This window comes from Opisthocomus hoazin, chromosome 4, assembly GCF_030867145.1.
Source record: "Opisthocomus hoazin isolate bOpiHoa1 chromosome 4, bOpiHoa1.hap1, whole genome shotgun sequence".
Classification (NCBI taxonomy): domain Eukaryota; kingdom Metazoa; phylum Chordata; class Aves; order Opisthocomiformes; family Opisthocomidae; genus Opisthocomus; species Opisthocomus hoazin.
In genome coordinates, this window is record NC_134417.1 from 29,294,529 (window position 1) to 29,312,412 (window position 17,884).

Below are 17,884 nucleotides of genomic sequence, written 5' to 3' on the forward strand. Positions count from 1 at the left end.
ACCTTCTTTTTAATGACAGTTGAGTACAGATAGTGCCTTGACTGAAAATCTGGGAGGGCACGGAGTCAAGCAGGCGACGCGGAGCTGCGCATCCCACAGGCACGCTGACACCCCCCCCGCAGCGGAGCATTACAACTGCCCAGAGCGGGCAGCCCGGCAGAACGCGCTGCGCGTTCCGGGCACGAGGCCCGGGCGCCAAGCGGCACGGAGAACTCCTGGGGAAACACCACGCGGGGGAAACTCGTCCACACTGCTGACAGGGGACACGACCTCGCACGAGGGAGCCCGGTTCTGCCCCCAGTGGGGCACGCTGCGCCGGGGCACCGGGCAGGATCCCGCGCGGAGCAGGTGAGAAGCGCACCCACGCCGCGAACGAGGAGCGCTGACACCCCAGGGCCATGCCACAGCCGAGCTCAGACCAGCGCGCCCGTCCCACGGCGACCGCACCGCCGCACACACGCACCCCTCCCCGCTCCTCGGTCCCGCTGCAGCAGCAGAGCGGCTTCGGGGGGCTGCTGGCCTGAGAACGGAGGTCTGCATCTCTCCGGCACTACCCAAACACCAGATGTGGACAGCGTCTCTTTTTTTCTGCCCAAACTTCTGTTGTCTGGGGAATGAGAACAGCCCGACTTCTTTCCTTGTCCGGTCCCCGTGTGCAAAACCGGAGCTGAGGAAACATTCTGAATGTGCTCCGAGCACACCTTCCACTGCCCTTTTCCCACTGCCACTACTACAACCCCCGCTGCCAGCACCCCATCGGCCTGTGCCCGGCTCTCCTCACGTTCCAGCCCCTCTGTTCCCCCACTCCGGCCCCTCCGTTCCCCCGCTCCAGCCCTTGTCACGCTGACTCCATGCCCTCCATTACCCCCTGCTCTGTCCCATCCATCACCCGGCTCCATCCTCTGTCACACTGGTTCCATGCCCTCCATTACCCCCTGCTCTGTCCCATCTGTCACCCAGTTCCATCCCCTCCGTCACCCCAATTCCACGCCCTCCATTCCCCCGCTCCGTCCCATTCATCACCCCCGCTCCATCCCCTGCCATGCTGGTTCCACGACCTCCATCACCCCCGCTCCGTCCCCCCCGCTCCATCTCCTCTCACATTGGTTCCACGCCCTCCGTCACCCCCGCTCCATCCCCTCCGTCACCCCCTGCTCCATCCCCTCTATCACCCCCTGCTCCATCCCCTCCATCACCCCCGCTCCATCCCCTCCATCACCCCCGCTTCATCCCCTCCTTCACCCTCGCTCCATTCCCTTCATCACCCCTGCTCCATCCCCTCTGTCACCCCGGTTCCATCCCCTCTGCTCCCCCGCTCCGTCCCCTGTAACATTGGTTCCACGCTCTCCATTACCTCCCCGCTCCGGCCCCCTGTCCACCTCACTCCATCCCCTGTCACATTGGTTCCATGCTCTCCATCACCCCCTGCTCCATCCCCTCCATCACCCCGGTCCCATCCCCTCCATCACTCCTGCTCCATCCCCTCCATCACCCCGGTTCCACCCCCTCCATCACCCCCTGCTCCATCCCCTCTCACACTGGTTCCACACCCTCCGTCACCCCCGCTCCATCCCCTCCATCACCCCCTGCTCCATCCCCTCCATCACCCCCGCTCCATCCCCTCCATCGCCCCCGCTCCATCCCCTCTCACGCTGGTTCCATGCCCTCCATCACCCCCCGCTCCATCCCCTCCGCTCTCCTGCTCCGTCCCCTGTCACATTGGTTCCACGCCCTCTGTAACACCCCCCGCTCCGGTCCCCTGTCCCTCCCACTCCATCCCCTGTCACATTGGTTCCATGCTCTCCATCACCCCCTGCTCCATCCCCTCCATCACCCCTGCTCCATCCCCTCCATCACCCCCGCTCCATCCCTCCATCACCCCTGCTCCATCCCCTCCATCACCCCCGCTCCGTCCCCTCCATCACCCCCGCTCCGTCCCCTCCATCACTCCCGCTCCATCCCCTCCACCATCCCAGTTCCATCCCCTCCATCACCCCGGTTCCACCCCCTCCATCACCCCCGCTCCATCCCCTCCATCACCCCGGTCCCATCCCCTCCATCACCCCGGTCCCATCCCCTCCATCACCCCCGCTCCGTCCCCTCCATCACCCCCGCTCCGTCCCCTCCACCATCCCAGTTCCATCCCCTCCATCACCCCGGTTCCACCCCCTCCATCACCCCCGCTCCATCCCCTCCATCACCCCGGTCCCATCCCCTCCATCACCCCGGTCCCATCCCCTCCATCACCCCCGCTCCATCCCCTCCATCACCCCGCCCCATCCCCTCAGCCCCCTGCTCTGTTCCCCCTCCCCGTCACCCCGCTTCCACCCCCTCCGTTCCCCCTCTCCGTGCCCCGCTCCATCCCCCCCGCCATTCCCCCCCGCGAGCCTCCCCCCCCCGAAGCGGAAGTGACGCCCAAAGCCGCGCGGCGCGGCGCCGACGCGCTGACGTCACTTCCCGTCTGACCGCGGCCGGCTCCGTCTCCCGGGGCAACCGCCGCCTCAGGGCCTCCCTCCGCGCGGAGCACGCCGGGAGCGGGGCGGAGGCCGCTCGCAGCCGCTCCTCCCCCCCCGGCCCTCGGCCCCATGGTGGCGGCGGCGGCGGCGCGGCGCCATGAGCCGCCCGTCCTCTGCCGGGCCCGGCGCTAGCAAGCCCTGCGGCAAGCAGCAGCACGCACCCCCCCCCGCCGTGCCCGCCGCCGTCCTCCCGGGCCCCGGCGGGGCCTCCCCGCCTCCCCCCCCCGCCCCCCCCGCCCCCGCCCCCCCCCACCTCCCCCTCAGCACCACCACGAGCTGACCTCGCTCTTCGAGTGCCCGGTCTGCTTCGACTATGTGCTGCCGCCCATCCTGCAGTGCCAGGCCGGGCACCTGGTCTGCAACCAATGCCGCCAGAAGCTGAGCCTCTGCCCCACCTGCCGGGGCTCCCTCACGCCCAGCATCCGGAACCTGGCCATGGAGAAGGTCGCCTCGGCCGTGCTCTTCCCCTGCAAGGTAAGGCGGGGTGTCAGGGGGATGGGGATGGGGGGGAAGCCGGGCGGACCGAGGGCCGCCCGGCCCCCCCCCCCCCCTCCCCATCCCCCTGCCCAGGGTCAAGGCAGTGGCTACCATGTCAACCCTTCTGCGGTGGGACTTGACAAAGGTGTTCGTGCTTGGGCGATCTTGACGTGGCCGTGGAAATGACGTGGGGCCAGGGCTCCTGGTCTGCCCCGTGTAAAACTGTGGGCAGTTCCTGCTTGCGTTTCGGTTTGTAGTGGAGCTTTTACCTCCTGCATGCGCAGGCGGAAACCAGCCCGGCGCAGTAGCCAGTTCAGTGCTGGGTTACACACTGGCAGCAGCTGGGCTGGGCAGCTGGCATTTAGCAATGTGTGGTAGGGTAAAAGGAGAAAAAAAAAAAAACCAAAACAGCCCCCCAGAAAAACCTCCTGCGTGGGTACACCAGTGAATTCTCACTGCTGCGATTAATTCAGCCTAGCAATAAGCTTTACTTATGAGCATCTGTTCCTAAGCTTGAATGACTGTATCGGGAGGCTGGAGGGATCTAAGAGCAGGGACGGGCGTTTTACAAAGCACTGGAGGAGGCAGAAGCACGCCAGGGTCTGTCCTCGTCAGGTCCCTGAACGTCGCTGACACACACGCAGGAGCAGGCAGGCCTCCTCTTTCCAGAAGCGTTATTTGAACCTCGAGCTACTCGTATACTAGCGGGAGAGTCTGCTGGCGAGAGCAGGAGGGAGTTGGACCTGGCGGTCTATTCCCAGCTCTGCTACCGATTTCCTGGCTTCGGACAAGTTACTTCAGTCCTGTGCCCCTGCCTGCCTTCGTTTGCAGGGCTGATAACACTGGCCTGCCTCTGCTGGGCACTTTCAAGCTTAACTGATGTTTTCGGAATGCTTTAGCACACTCGGAAGGCTGTCCTGTCGAAGGGACGTTCAGAGCAGCACACGCAGAGTGGCATATGTGGCAAAAACATGGCATGCCAAGTCATGTGTTTGGTGATCACAGAATGTTAGGGGTTGGAATAAGCTCTGAGCTTTCCGTTTCCTCTTAGGAAGGAGAATATAGCACTAAACAAATGACTGTGAAAACAAGTACATAGTGCTTTGCAGCGTGGAATGCTAGAAATGATGAGACGGTCGGTGAAAAAGCAGAAGACAGTCGCTCCAGCCCAGGCCCTGGTGTCACGCCTGCACTGCTGACACCGTGCGCAGCCCTGGCTGCCCGTCTCAAGGTGTCAGTGGGGCTGTGGGCACATGTAGCTCAAAGGCATCGTGTAACCTGTACGCAGGGAGAGACGGAGCAGGCGTTGGAGGGGTGTGATTAAGGGCAATGACGTTTGCCAAGCAGCATGAAGACAGTAAGTCGGTTTTTGCTGGTCACGGTTTCCCATCGCGGGCAGGGCTCCTCACCAGAGGAACCCGGCAGCGATGGGTTTGGGAGCGCGCAAAAGCAGCCGTCTCTCAGGGAAGGGCAAAGCCGCCACGATTCGCTCGTCTTGTTTTCACGCTCTCACTTCTCTGGTCACCGTGGTCGCTTTTGCGTAGCTGTCTGGTTTCGCCCCAGCAGCAGCCTGTGTGTTCTTACTGATTGTGAGGTTTAGACATGGAGCAGCCTTTCAACACCTTGCATGACCAAAGCGTTAACGGGGTGTGAGCGTGGTACGCGCCGACGGGGCTGGGAGCGTGCAGGTACCCGGCTCGCTGCGCCGGCAGCAGGCACGGCTGGCCGCACGTCTGGGGCTGCTGCCTGGGGCGGGAGGACGCCTGTTCCACCGCAGCGCCCTGCGGTAAAGCCCTCAGCGGAGGATTAGGCGGCAGGGCCGGACGTGGACGCGGTGAGCAGAGGCTCACCTTAACTCTTCACGGCTTAGAATAACAAGCCCCTCCAGCAGCACGAGGTCTGGTTTCCATCCCAGTATTCCTAGCGCGGTGTTTGCAGCACGGGTGATTTGCATCTCGGGCACTTAAGCCTTGAGCTTACATTTCTTGCACACATACTAAGCAGCCCCAAAATAATCATTTATGCCTTGGTTGTATCTGTCCTCAAGCAGCCGGGCGCGTGTGGTGACCTGTGTGACGGTGTCAGCGGCGGTGCTGGTGTCCCCGCAGACACCTGCGGACGGGGGCAGCCGCACTCTCGGGGAGGGCAGGACAGAGGTTTTCAACAACATGGCGGCGTGGACAACCGAACTGACTGTAGAAAAAGGAAAAGTGTCCCTGGTTGTTTAAAGCAAATTAACCCACTGGGTTGCCCAGTGACAGTAAGAGAAGTTAGATGGCACTTACCTGTGCGCCAGCTTTATGCTCGGTGAGGAACTGTCCTCTCTCGTGCCACTTCTCACAGTTGCACTGTTGACACTGCTCCAGTGTTTAAAGCAAAGCTGTGAGGAATCTTCATTTGAATTTAACGGAAGGGCGTTTGCTCTGCGATGGTAATAACGTACATGTATTAAAAATACTTTACTCTAGTAGCTGTTTGCTGAAACTAGAATCCTCTGTTCTTTTTAAAGAAAAGAAAAAGGCAAACTAGGACCACTGCAGCTGATCTGGACCGATCAGATCTAACCACAGCAGCAAATCTAACTACAACTTGGCCTTACAATCCGTTTTATCTAAGTGCTTGCATTGGAAACAGCCAATCACAAAAGACAAGAAGAAACCATTTTTAAGTGGAAACAGAAATAAGTAGAGCTCAGCTCCGAGCCCAGGGCTAAATAGAAGTAGCTGATGTAAAATTGTCATTGAGAACAAGAGTCCTGGGTGATGGCCCTTGTTCGCAGGTGGGAGCAGCGAACGCTGGTGCCGGTGCGTGTCCTGACGGCTTGTGTTTGGTCTCTTTCCAGTACGCCACAACAGGCTGCTCTCTGACACTCCACCACACAGAAAAGCCAGAGCACGAAGACATCTGTGAGTACCGCCCCTACTCCTGCCCGTGCCCCGGTGCCTCCTGCAAATGGCAGGGATCCCTGGAAGCCGTGATGTCCCACCTCATGCATGCCCACAAAAGCATTACCACCCTTCAGGGAGAAGACATCGTTTTTCTGGCCACGGACATTAACCTTCCGGGGGCGGTGGACTGGGTGATGATGCAGTCGTGCTTCGGTCACCACTTCATGCTGGTGCTGGAGAAGCAGGAGAAGTACGAGGGGCACCAGCAGTTTTTTGCCATCGTGCTGCTCATCGGTACCCGTAAGCAGGCGGAGAACTTTGCGTACAGACTGGAGCTGAACGGCAACCGCCGCCGGCTGACGTGGGAGGCGACGCCGCGCTCCATCCACGACGGTGTGGCCGCGGCCATCCTCAACAGCGACTGCCTAGTTTTTGATACCGCTATAGCACACCTTTTCGCTGACAACGGAAACCTCGGCATCAACGTCACTATTTCGACGTGTTGTCCCTGACGCGTGCGCATAGCTAGCGAAACCTAGGCTGCCTGGACACCGCTTTACGTTCACCAAGGGTTTTCTTTTCGTTCTGTTTTTTTTAATGATACTCAGCTCTGTCATCGTGTACGCTAAGGTTGCTGGCTAGCTAACATTTTTAACTGTGGAGAGCAGAGGAACGGGAGTGTCCTATAAGTAATGCGAGTGGGAAGAGGTCTTTTTAAATTCTTGGGTGCCTTAGAAAGATTCCACACACGCGGTCACCTTTTTTAATTTAATTATGTTTTATTTAAAGAGTGCTTCCATTAGACATGTGGCTGAAGAGACTTGAAGGGCTGCATTCCTGTTTGAAGCGCACCTAAAAGCCCCTTCAGCAGGAACAGAGACTTGCTCTCTCTCACTGGTGAGCTTTAATAACAGTTTGTAGTAGGTGGGAGAGGAAAGAAATCCAAGCAGCCTTTCACAAGAGAAGTTGTGACTCAGAGGGGGAACAACAGGTACTTCGGTGTCGATACTGCATTTCCTGCTACCTGACTAGAAAGGGCTGGGCATCGAATCATTTGTGAATCATTTGCGGAGGTTTTAAAAGACAAAAGGGGAGGGGGGCTGGGGTGGAGCACAGCAGGTTCCCCGGAGCGTGGGAATTGCCAGCTCCTGTCCATTTTAGGGGGATGACGAGCCCAGCACAGAGCACGGCCGCTCACGGCCGGGTCCCGGTGCAGCCAGGAGGCACACATCTCGTGCATCTCAAACAGCTAGAGCAAATAACACAGAAATATACCCAAACTGTCCACACGCAGCATCCCTTGGAGACATACTTGATTATTGTAAAAGATTAATAATATAGCAAGACCTTTATGGCCAGTGTCGCGTTGTTTGCTATTTAAGTTTTGTTGCCATATTTACTTTTATTTTGTAATAAATATTTTGCAAAAACTATACAGCGTGCTGTGCTGACGTGTGTGCGTGGCAGTCGCAGTTGCTTCCTGGCTCCCCTGCGCGCTCTGCCTCGCTGGAGCTGGTGGGCTCCCCGGGGAACAGCCAGAGTGCCCAGGCGAGCGGCGGCACGCCGCGGGGCCCGGTGGGGTGCGAGCCCCGCTGCCGGAGAGGGCCCCTCCGCAGCACAGGAACCGGGTGGGGAGCGAGCCCCGGGGGCAACAGCGACAGCCTGACTGGCAAACTGCAGCCACGGGCTGTCCCCGAGGCGGAATCTGCCTGAGGCCCCCCTCTGCAGCCAGAGCCTGCTGTCTGAATCACTCCAGAAAAACACCGGCTCCACAGATGGCTCTGCTGAACGTGAAGACGTTTGCCATTTGGAAGAGGCATGGCATTCGGCAGCGGGAAGCCCCACCACGGTGGGAAGCTACATGTGAAGTGACAGATGAAGCCTGGCGTGAATGAATACACTCCACGGGGAGGAGAAACGGTGCCAGCCGCACCCCTCCAGGGAAGAGCTCCGGGGAGTCCTGCGCGAGCGTTGCCTCACGCCTGGCGGCAGGCCCCAGAGAAGCGCACGAGAGAACGGCAACGACCACACCAGGGAAGGGAGGCTTGTGCCAGCCTTCAGAATTTGGAAGTGACCAGGGAAAAAAGACCTAAGGAATTACCCTAATCTTGTCATGTCCAGTTCCTGTAGAGATCCTACATTTGATCTCGTTTATGCTGTGCTGGCAGAACTCCAGCAGCATCAGCCCGTGAACTCATTTACTCCTGGTTCAGCAGGACCAGAGTTGAGCTCTGGCTCTGACAGGCCTTGACGCCTGTGCTTTCAGCAGAACTTGCTAAGCAAGAATTCCTACGGATTTGATTTGCTTTCCCATATTTCAGCAACATTTATAGTGGAAGGTAATTTTTCTTACCGAGAGTTGGGACATAAAAGCTTTTGTGTGTAAAACAAAACTCTGAGGCGTGGCATTGATTATAGCAGCACTGATGAAATTAATTACTCCAGTGTTGCCTATAACCCACGCTAGATAAGTTAACACAGGTTATTTCATCAGGTCTTTCCACACCACTCAGTTCTGAAGGAACAGCAAACTTTTGTTATACCTGATAGCAAAAAACCCCAACGCCCAGTATCTTTTCTGGCTGAAACTGGACTTAGGGTATGGAGCACCTGAGCTGGCGCTGCCAAGGGCGACGCGTTTCCCCTCCGGATCAGTGCATGCGCAGGTGACGTTCGTTCCCCCGTGCGATCAAAGCGTGTCAGGGTTTCGTCCCTGCGCAGCGGGGCACGACGCAGCCGGTGCAGCTTCCTGCGGGCAAGGGCCACAGAATCCCAGAACCCCAGCACGGCAGGGGTTGGCAGGGCCCTCTGTGGGTCACCCAGTCCAACCCCCTGCCCAAGCAGGGTCACCCAGAGCAGGCTGCACAGCACCGCGTCCAGGCGGGGCTGGAATATCTCCAGAGAAGGAGACTCCACAGCCTCCCTGGGCAGCCTGTTCCAGGGCTCCGTCACCCTCAGAGGGAAGAAGTTCTTCCTCATGTTCAGCTGGAGCTTCCTCTACTTCAGTTTGTGCCTGTTGCCCCTTGTCCTGTCGCTGGGCACCGCTGGAAAGAGTTCAGCAAGGGCCGAGGCGGGGGCGGCTTGCGGGGCGCCAGCCCCCTGCAGGGAGGTGGCCGCGCGGCGGTGAATGCGCGGAAGCTCCTGAAAACGCTCAGAGAAGCGTTAGCTGAGGCCGGCCCGGTTCTCTGCACGGCTCCCCCGGCCCCAGCCAGGCTCCCTGACGCTGAGGTGGGCGGTGAGCGCGCCCGGAGCGGGCTCGGCGCGGGAGCGTCGGCCTCCGTGCTGCGGGAGCCTCCCCGCGCTGGCTGGACGCCGGGCGGGACGGGACGGGGCCCCGGCGGGCCGTGCTGCGGGGCCGCTCTCCTGCCGCGCCGCGCCGGCGCCAGCTCAGCCCAACACCGCGGCCGCTCCCGGCGGGAAGGGAAACGCGCAGCCCCGCAGGGACGGGCGGGCGAGCGAGAGGGTCGGGCCGGGTGACCCGCAGCGGCCCTGCCCGCCCCGCCCGCTGCGGTTCCGTGAGGACGGGCGCTGGCCCGCTCCCCGGCCGCGGAGCGAAGTGGCGGGCGGGCGGACTCCCGCGGCCGGCCGGGGCTCGCGGTCTCCGCGCGGGTAACGTCACGGCGCCGCGAGCGATGACGCGCAGCTCGTGGACGCGGCGCGCGCGCGGCCCATCCGGGCAGCCCAGCGCCCGCCCGCGCTCACGCAGCGCCAGGGCGGGGCGAGGGGAGCAGCCCCGCCGCGGCAGCCCCCGCGCCCGCCGCGCCGCCATGGAGACGGTGCCGGCCGGGCTGAGCCGCGGACGGAGCTGGCGGGAAGGTGTGGGCCCGGCGCGGGGTCGCGAGCGCGCGGTTCCTCCTCGCGCCGGGTGGTCGGTGCCTCGGGCGGGCCTCGCCGTCCCCAGCGCCCCGGAGAGCGCCTGGGCGGGCCGGGGATGCGGAGAGGGACCCACCGCCCGCAGCCTGCGGGGACGGAGCGGGGCCGAGGGGCGGGTGAGCAGGCGCCCCAGCCGCCGGGCCGAACCGCGGCCCAGCCCGCTCGCTGCATCTCGGGTGTCCGGGTTTTTAATTAGATCCGCCGAGAAAAGTCCCCTTCGTCAGCGCCGCCGCTCCGCTGTCGCCGGGTGCGGCTGCGGGTGGGCCCGTGCCTGGAACAGCGGGAAGCGAGACCTGGGGCAGCGCCGAGGCCATGGCGCGGCAGACGCGGCCAGGAGCTGCGGTGTCGGGGCAGACAGAGGCCACCCGGCGCCGGGAGCACACCCACAGAAACGCACGTAAAACCCCGCGCCGCTCAGGGGCTGCTCACCGTACTGCCTCCCGCACCCCGGGGCCAACGCGGCCGTGTCCCAGAGACCCGTTTGCGAAGCGGCAGCAGCCCCCCGCAGGCCACCCGCTCTGCGCTGCCCTCGTTAACCGCCCCGCAGAGCCACCGCTGAACCAGGCTCTGCGCAGCGAGCCGGAGCGCCCAGCCAGCGAGCGCTCTGCAGGTGGCCGGGCCAGCGCGCTGCGGTCCTCCGAGAGGCACAGCAAAGTCCCAGAGGGGAGCTGAACGTACATCAGCCTCCTCCTCCTCCTGCCCGGCTGCGTCACCCCGGCACGCAGCCGAGGAGCTTCGCCTTCGCTTGCAGCACAGCGTTGTGCCTCAGCTGCTGCCTGACCCCCTCCCTGCTGGGCACTGCAGCCAACAGCCTGCGTGCTCCGCTCAGTGCCAGGCAGCCCGGGAGGAGGACGTCTGCCGCACGGCGCACGCCTCCGAGAGCAGGAGGGGTGTTCTGGGCGCAAAGCACGGCACGCCAGCTGAAGGCACTGGGGAAAGCCGCCTGCAGATCTGTCCCAGCACGAAGGGGGCCTGCGCAGCCCGTGATGGACAGGCATGCACTTGGAAATGAGAAAAAACTTCAGTCGCCCCTACAGCTCTTTCTTGTTAGGACAGGAGAGGCTGGAAAGGCTTCAGAGGAAAATGCAGTGTTAGACCAGTGCCACAAGTCGCTGACCCCAAGCAGTAAGCAATCTCCGTGACCTCAGTGGGACAAGTTTGCCAAGCCCTGACCCAGTGCCCAGTTCGAGTCCCCCGGGCGCTGGGAAAGGTTACACACAGACCCAGAGCCGCCCTTCTCAAAGCGTAGGACCCACTCTGGCAAGCAGGTCTGGGGCGGCCGATGTGCTCGGTGAGAAAACAGCTGTGCCTAAGAGATCAGCTTTCTGAGAACACAGCGCTGCTGCTCAGTAATCCTCATCATCGCTGTCACTTGCAGCCCTGTCAGAAGAGTTCAGCGGCTTAGATGTCTTGTGCGACACAGAGGTAAGGACTCACCCAGGTCACATATATATATTTTATGCTTAATGGTTTTACCCCTGAACAAAGATATGACTCCACATTGCTTTTCGTATTTTCCACTTTGAGTTCAATGAAGATTTCGTGAAGCTGTTCCAGCAATCTCTGCGCACGCTCCCCTCCGTTGGTCTGCCTACCCTTCTGGCCTACAGACCCGAATCGTCACGAGAAAACATCCAGATCGAGGCGAGTCAGCCATGGGTGTTCCCCACCGTGCGGATTTTTGTGCTTGTTTTAATTCCTGCAGTTCCCATCCAGGAATAGTAAAAATAATGCCCTTTGCCAAGCCAGTGCAGGTGTTCCTTTATGAAAGGGGTTTTCTTTCGTGAGGCTGTTGCAACGATGCTTGTTGTGCACACCGATACAGCAAGAGGCTGTGCAGCTCCTCTCCCCGCTGCTACAGCCTGTGTTGAGAATTTCCTAGCAAAAGATTTTGCCCTTTGAGTAAAACAGAGCTACAAAATTTATATAAATACTAGGTGTACAGTCAAAGAACACAAGTGGGGCATAGAGCTCCCCATAACCCTTGGCAGAGTAAAATCATCAGAGAGTTAATCCTAGACAGGAGGTGGGGAGCAAGGGAATTTCCAGGAGCCACGCTCCAGAGAAGCCAAGAATGTCAGGTTAGTATGTTCAGAAAAGGATTTGGGTGAAAGTGCCGAAGGGCAGCGCAGCGGATGACGCGTGAGCGCAGCGGCCCGGAGCCGGTACCCTTGGCCCCGTGCTGCTGCAGCTGGGGGGCTGCTGCTGTCTCTCCGGGCAGCGCTGAGCTTGGCGCGTGGCCCTCGGGAGTGGAGGCCTTACGCACGGCCTTCGGCAGCGTGCTCCTGGCAGCTGCCTCTTCTGTAACTCGGTTTCACAACGCGTTTTCAAAAAAATGGGCATTTCTTTCAGAGTATCTAGTGTCCATCCTCAAAATACACCCTGCAGCAGCCCTGACCTGCATCGGTCGGTTATGCTCACCTCTTCTGTCAGCAGATCTGCTGGTGGTTCCTCACGGAATTCCCCATGGATTTGCTTGTGATCAGCCACACAAGTCTGGGAGCTTTTTCTCTCCACTGCCCTAAGCAACATATTTGAAAGCATTAATGCCTCAGAGCACTCAACTACAGCGTTCCGCACACTCTGAAGCCTTCCCTTGCTAGGAGCAGGTCTCACAAATACTACAGTCATTCCATTGAGGGTTTTATTTATTTGTTTACTACAGATGAGCTTTTCTTCTTGGTTGGTTTCCTGAACCTGATGTTTTGAGTTAAATGGTTCCAAGACACCGCAGACACAGATCTGTTTTAACTGCTCTTCCACGCTTTACAGCACTGCGTTTTGAGCAGAGCCCTCTTTCCTCACAACAAAATGAGGATTTGCGTGCTGGTGCCGTATTTCCGTCCTCCCCGTGTTCTCTCTCCCCACCTCTGCTTCAGAGAGAGGAGGCCCCCGCGCCGAGGTGCGAGCACTGCGGCAGGCTGCTGAAGCCCTTCCCGCCCTTCGAAGACGTTTGCCCACCGTCACAGGACTGGGAATCAGTAAGCTGGGGGGGAGGATCAGCAGAGGTTTGCTGTGGAAAGGCCCGCGCTCATGGCACCGCTCTTCTGCCTTTCAGAAATTCTGCTGCGAGCATAACCGAGACCTCTACGAGTTCATCGTGAACGAGAGGAAGACCCGTGAAGGCGCTGGGAGCGTTCCCATTGCTGCTGGCCCCCGTGAATCCCACGGCACCGAAGCTGAGAGGCCGCTGTCGAAGCAGAGAGCGTACCAGAGGTACCGTGCAAAGGCTACCGGGAGAACTGGGGACCGGGGCTGCCTAAGAACAACGGGCAACTCCGCAGGCAAAAGCAGCGTTAAGAAAATGAAACTGCAGCAGGAGGGAATGAAAGAAGAAAAAAATTTGCTTTGGGCAGCGCAAGTCCATATTCCGCCTGGCCCCTCTTGCTTTTCTCTCAGCAGGCTGTACTCGAAGGCGGCGAGGTGCGTGCTGCTCAGGAAAGCATTAATTCTGCTGCCGACAGACGTAGTATCTAGAGGCAGAGCCAAAAGCCTAACTGCAGCTGTGGGAGGGATAATGGCTGGGTCTAGCTTTTACCTTGGGTGCTGAAACCAAGCTGGAATTTGTATGTCTTATTCTGCTGCATGAACTGTGGCACGCATTCGGATTCCGATTCCCAGAGACTCTGCAAGTTTGCCTTCTGCTGGGCTGTTTAGCGGGAGGCCCAAAGCTTACGCAGGTATCTAAGCCTATGGCACAGGCTTAAGGAAATGTACATGGGCATACCTGGAACAAACCGTTAGTTTCCCTGAAGATCCTTTGCCGTCTGATGATGCGGGTACAGAGCATAAACCAAAGCCATTGTCAGACACTGTCAAATTTATAGGAAGCCAGATAAGAGAAGCAGTGAAAACATTGTTGGAGGTTAACTGTTTCCTTGATCCTGTGGGCAGCTCTCCTTCTCTTTTACACAAAATTTTGATACAAAATCCCCTACAGTGTTTAGCTCTGGTGTCAGTAGAGCTGGTGCCATTGCCATCGCAGAGTCTGTTTACTGAAATCTCTGTATGGGAGCAACACCTTTTGGCTGAGATATTATTATTTTGGTGATGTTCTGTTGCCTCTAACTGTTACTTTCAATTATGCAAGTGGAGAGAAAAACAAGTTCAGCACCTTGTGTTCCTATGGCAAGGATACCCAGTACTTCCAGCTTTCAGAACAGGATATATGAAATATGTATCAGGAACGCTTCGTTTTCCAGGCAGCGGGAGAGACAAATGGCCAGACAGTCAGCTCTCCTGGCAGCGGAGCCGACGAGCATAGCGGAAAGTGAGTTTGCATTTCCTTATGCATTTGTTTGTCTGCTTATTACGACGAGTCCAATGGAACTGCTTGTCTCTAACACTCTCTAACTGAACGGGATTTATACAGCGACGTGTTAGTTCATTGTCAAGTGTGCAATCCCATTAAATTAGACACTGCCATATTAAACCATCCCTCACAGGACAAAGCAAAAGCAGTTACATTCCCACTGCACAGAGAGGATCTCCTTGCTGTGACTCTCAGTGTTCATAGCCGAGCGTTTCAGCTGAGATGCACAGAAAGCGACCTTAGAGAATAGCACGCTGGCAAAGCCAAGCCCCTGGAAGGTAGGAGCTGCCGTAGGAACAGAATTAGGGTGATTAGCGTTTTGCCTAATCAGGTGAATGCTCCACCAACTCCTAGCCCAGGCTGTGGACAACTGCGCAGCCCTTTGGATCTGGATATAAAACCAAAGGCATTTTGACTAAGAACAGACGAAGCAGGTTTACAAAACGGGCATGTTGTCACAGAGGATGGCAGGGCACTGAGGCCTCTGCAGCACCAAGGCTTTCAGATCCTCAGTCCTCCAGAGCACGGAGCCATGAAGGCTTTCCAAAACAAGTCACTCTTTACTCACACAGATGTATGTATATACATAATTGAAAAAAACACCTCTTTTTTCAGAGTCCTTTTCTCTGAAATAGCTGAACACTTTGGACTGCCCTTATTAGACAGAAAACACTCCCAAGACAGGATGGAGCATTTCAGCCAGAAACTCTCCCTCCCCTCGGTGACAGCCTCCCTGCGGAGGTGCCAGCAGCCCGCCGTCGGCGCGGCCGGCCCTGCCCGATGCGCACTGACCCTCCCTTTGCTCTCCAGGTTCACACCAAGCCGCCACCATCTCCTACCAGCTTTCCCGGGAGCCTCCGTCGCCGCGGGGCCGGACGCTGGTGCCTGGCGCGGGAGCAGCGGGGCCCCAGGAGGAGCCTGTCTCCTGCACCGTCGCCTGCTGCGACTTTGCCCCAGCGGGCAGCAAGGCAAGGGGCTGCTGCCCGACGGCGAGGGGCTGTGCCGCGGCCGTGTCCACGCACCGGGACGGCGGGGGCCTGGCACTGGCCTGCCCTAAACGGCGGCTGGTGCTCCCAGCCATTTTATTGTTTCTTTTCCAATCTTAGGCAGTGAAGAATGAATTGCTGGAAAAATACTACAAACATGGAGGGAAATTCCTTACCATGCTTCCAGATGGAACAGCACAGTTATTGTATCCTTTACGGGGCTCTTTTGCCTGCATTAGTCCAGGGTTGTAACTGTAATTTTAAGCGTGTCCTACTCTGCTTTATCGCCGAATAACCTGGTCCACCACTCACACTCGCTTCCACATTCTGAAAAAAAGCAGTAGCAAAACCACTTATGTAGCTCTTGGTCTGAAGTTTTCCAGATCAGCCAGCAGCTTTGACGAAGGACGGGCACTTGTGTCTTTAATGCCCAGCTTAAGAAACGCGCTAGCCCAGTGTTCAGACCCCTCCGAGCTCTGGCCACCCGGGTGGGCACCGAGAGCGATCAGCCCTGTCCTTCCGCGGGGACAAACCGGCACACTGCCCCCCGGCACCGGCACAGGGCCGATGTCTCCGTCCTGCACACGGGGGTACGTATGAGGTGCACAGACAAACTGAAATCACCAGTGTAACTAAGAAATAAAAACGTGGCAGTTTCACCCACGGACCCCACAGCTTTCAGGCTGCCTCTGCCATTACTTAAGCCGTAACATTTTAATTCACCCACATTATTTTCCCTTACTGTGGCTGACTTCTTTCTGACCTGGGGGTGTACGAAAGCATACCTGAGCTCTGCCAGCACAGCAGACGGGCTTGAGTCGACTCCAGGCTGCCTTTGTCCCAGGGATGCTGCCAGTCACGGCAGTGGCGAACGGCCAAGTGCCACAAACGCATGCGCTCGCAGCAGCCAGTCTTGCTGGAGGGAAGCCCCAGCGAGATGCAGAATAACTGCTGTTTGGGTATGTGGGTACATTCGAGTCCGGTTTCCAGGGCAAGAGCCTTTTTCCCCCAGCTGTTTGATTTTTTTCCTCTGGCAGAATAACACCTGCCCCCGTTTTCTCTGCTGTCATCCAAGTTGAGCGTTTGATCACTTCCCTTTGCTAGGCTCCTACTTTCAATCATAAGCATTGGCCAAGAATGTGTCTTTAAAGTAAACCTGCTGAGCGGCTCTGCCTGGGTTATTGGTTAGCAAACAACAAAAACGTATTCCGTATCTCTAGGCGCTCTTTTGTCAGCGTACACAGAATACTTCAGCGCAGGAGAAAAGCAGTGGCAGCGTCCCACGGAACACTGGCAGCACACCACCATTCCACCTTGAACAGGGTGAACTGGGTAACACGTCGATTTGTGTACTCCAAAGCAGGGCTCTGAAATATTCAGTATGTAATGACAGACTGACCAAAGAAAGGCACTATGAACACCTTATCTGACGACAGCTATCCGTCTGGAAATCTGGCAGTCATTGTCGTGCGAGAGAAGAACCAGCTTGCTTGCATCGTACAGGAGGACAAGCCGCACCACGCCGAAACACAAGCAGTGTTTATGTCCGGCGGCAGAAGTACCTGCTATTACCCCAGCGGAGCCGTGTGGTACGTTCAAGCTGTCAGAGCAGCTTCGCTCTCCACTGCACACTTTAAATTTCAAAGGTCCCAACGGGTATTTTTAATAGCGTTCAGAAATTAAAAGACAAATACAGCAGCTCGTGGGCCTTGCGTCAGGTGCTTCCCAGAGGAGCAAGGCTACCCCCGCTGTGTCTTGGGGTGCGGGGGTCAGGCCCCAAACTAGCTGTGCCTCAGTCCCGTCCCTCTGGGGAACGAGGTGCGTCGGCTGAGGGAGCTGCAGCATTGAGAGCTCTGCTTTTCCTCTCTTCTAGGATAAGCATGAGTATTCAGGGAGGGCAGTACTTGGACCAAGCAGGCAGCAGGGTGAGAAGGTGGATGTGGCCGAGCAGCGTCACGTCGCCAGGACCCCACGTCCCGCTGAGACCCATCTTCATCTCCCTGAACCGGCACGTGGGGGTCAGGATCCTGGGCCAGGACAAGATCACCGTTTCCTTCCTTGCCATGGGGCAACAAGCAAAATTCAACGTGGGGACCAAAGTGCAGGTATTTCTCCAGCGCACAGGCAGCTGCAGGCGAAGCTGCTCCCGGCAGCGGGCGCAGGGCAGCCAGGGAAGCTCCCGCCCGCGGGGAAGCGCACTCATCCCACGGTGGGTGCTGCCCCGTGGTCCTGCCCCCCCCAGCAGCACACAGCGGAGGTGTAGCCATGCTCAGTCACACGCAGACCGGGCTCACCAGCCCCAGCAGCCCCAGCTCCCTGCATGGGGCTGCAGAACACGGGAAGCACTCGGCCAGGCTCCCAGTGTCCCTGGCTGCGTCCCTGAGGGTCCCCTGGCTCTGCCCCAGGGAAGAGAGCCGTGACCCATGTGGGCAGGGCACATGTCAGCTCCCTTCGTCCACGGGCTCCTGCCATGGGGACAGGTTTGTCTGCCAGGCACAGACCAAAGCCCTGAAGCCCCGTCCCACGCTGCCTCGGCTCTGCTGACACCGCTCACCTCCACTCCCCAGGTCAGCGACGTCGGCCGGCTGCCTCCCCCAGCCCGGCTGGGCGAAGACGAGCTCCTGCTGCTTGCCTTCAGGGTGAGGATTCTGCGGCTCTTCCACAGACTCCGTGGATACTTAAACTATCCTTCTAATGAGCAATGGGACAAAATTCAGCCTCCCGCTTACCTTATCACACAGACTTTAAAGATCCTACAGCTCTGCGCAACTTCTGACATAAGCGATGAGCTGCGCAGTTTGGTCAGGCCGATAGTAAATGCTCCAGACTGAC

At 58.6% G+C, this 17,884-nt stretch overlaps 2 protein-coding genes across 2 annotated transcripts; both read left to right on the forward strand.

Annotated features, from left to right (window-relative positions):
• Positions 1-2,562: 2,562 nt before the first annotated feature.
• SIAH2 (siah E3 ubiquitin protein ligase 2) lies at positions 2,563-7,314 on the forward strand. The gene is given in 3 exon segments (XM_075418480.1): positions 2,563-2,761; positions 2,764-2,990; positions 5,836-7,314. Coding segments are annotated over 3 exon segments (933 nt in total). The 5' UTR covers positions 2,563-2,613; the 3' UTR covers positions 6,394-7,314.
• A 2,297-nt stretch (positions 7,315-9,611) lies between these two features.
• Positions 9,612-17,884, forward strand: ERICH6 (glutamate rich 6). Its single transcript, XM_075418481.1, has 11 exons — positions 9,612-9,697; positions 11,133-11,179; positions 11,282-11,398; positions 12,634-12,735; positions 12,813-12,970; positions 13,957-14,024; positions 14,877-15,034; positions 15,173-15,258; positions 16,489-16,641; positions 16,926-17,157; positions 17,620-17,884. Exons 1-11 carry the CDS (start codon positions 9,649-9,651, stop codon positions 17,881-17,883), a joined length of 1,434 nt encoding a protein of 477 aa, XP_075274596.1. The 5' UTR covers positions 9,612-9,648; the 3' UTR covers position 17,884.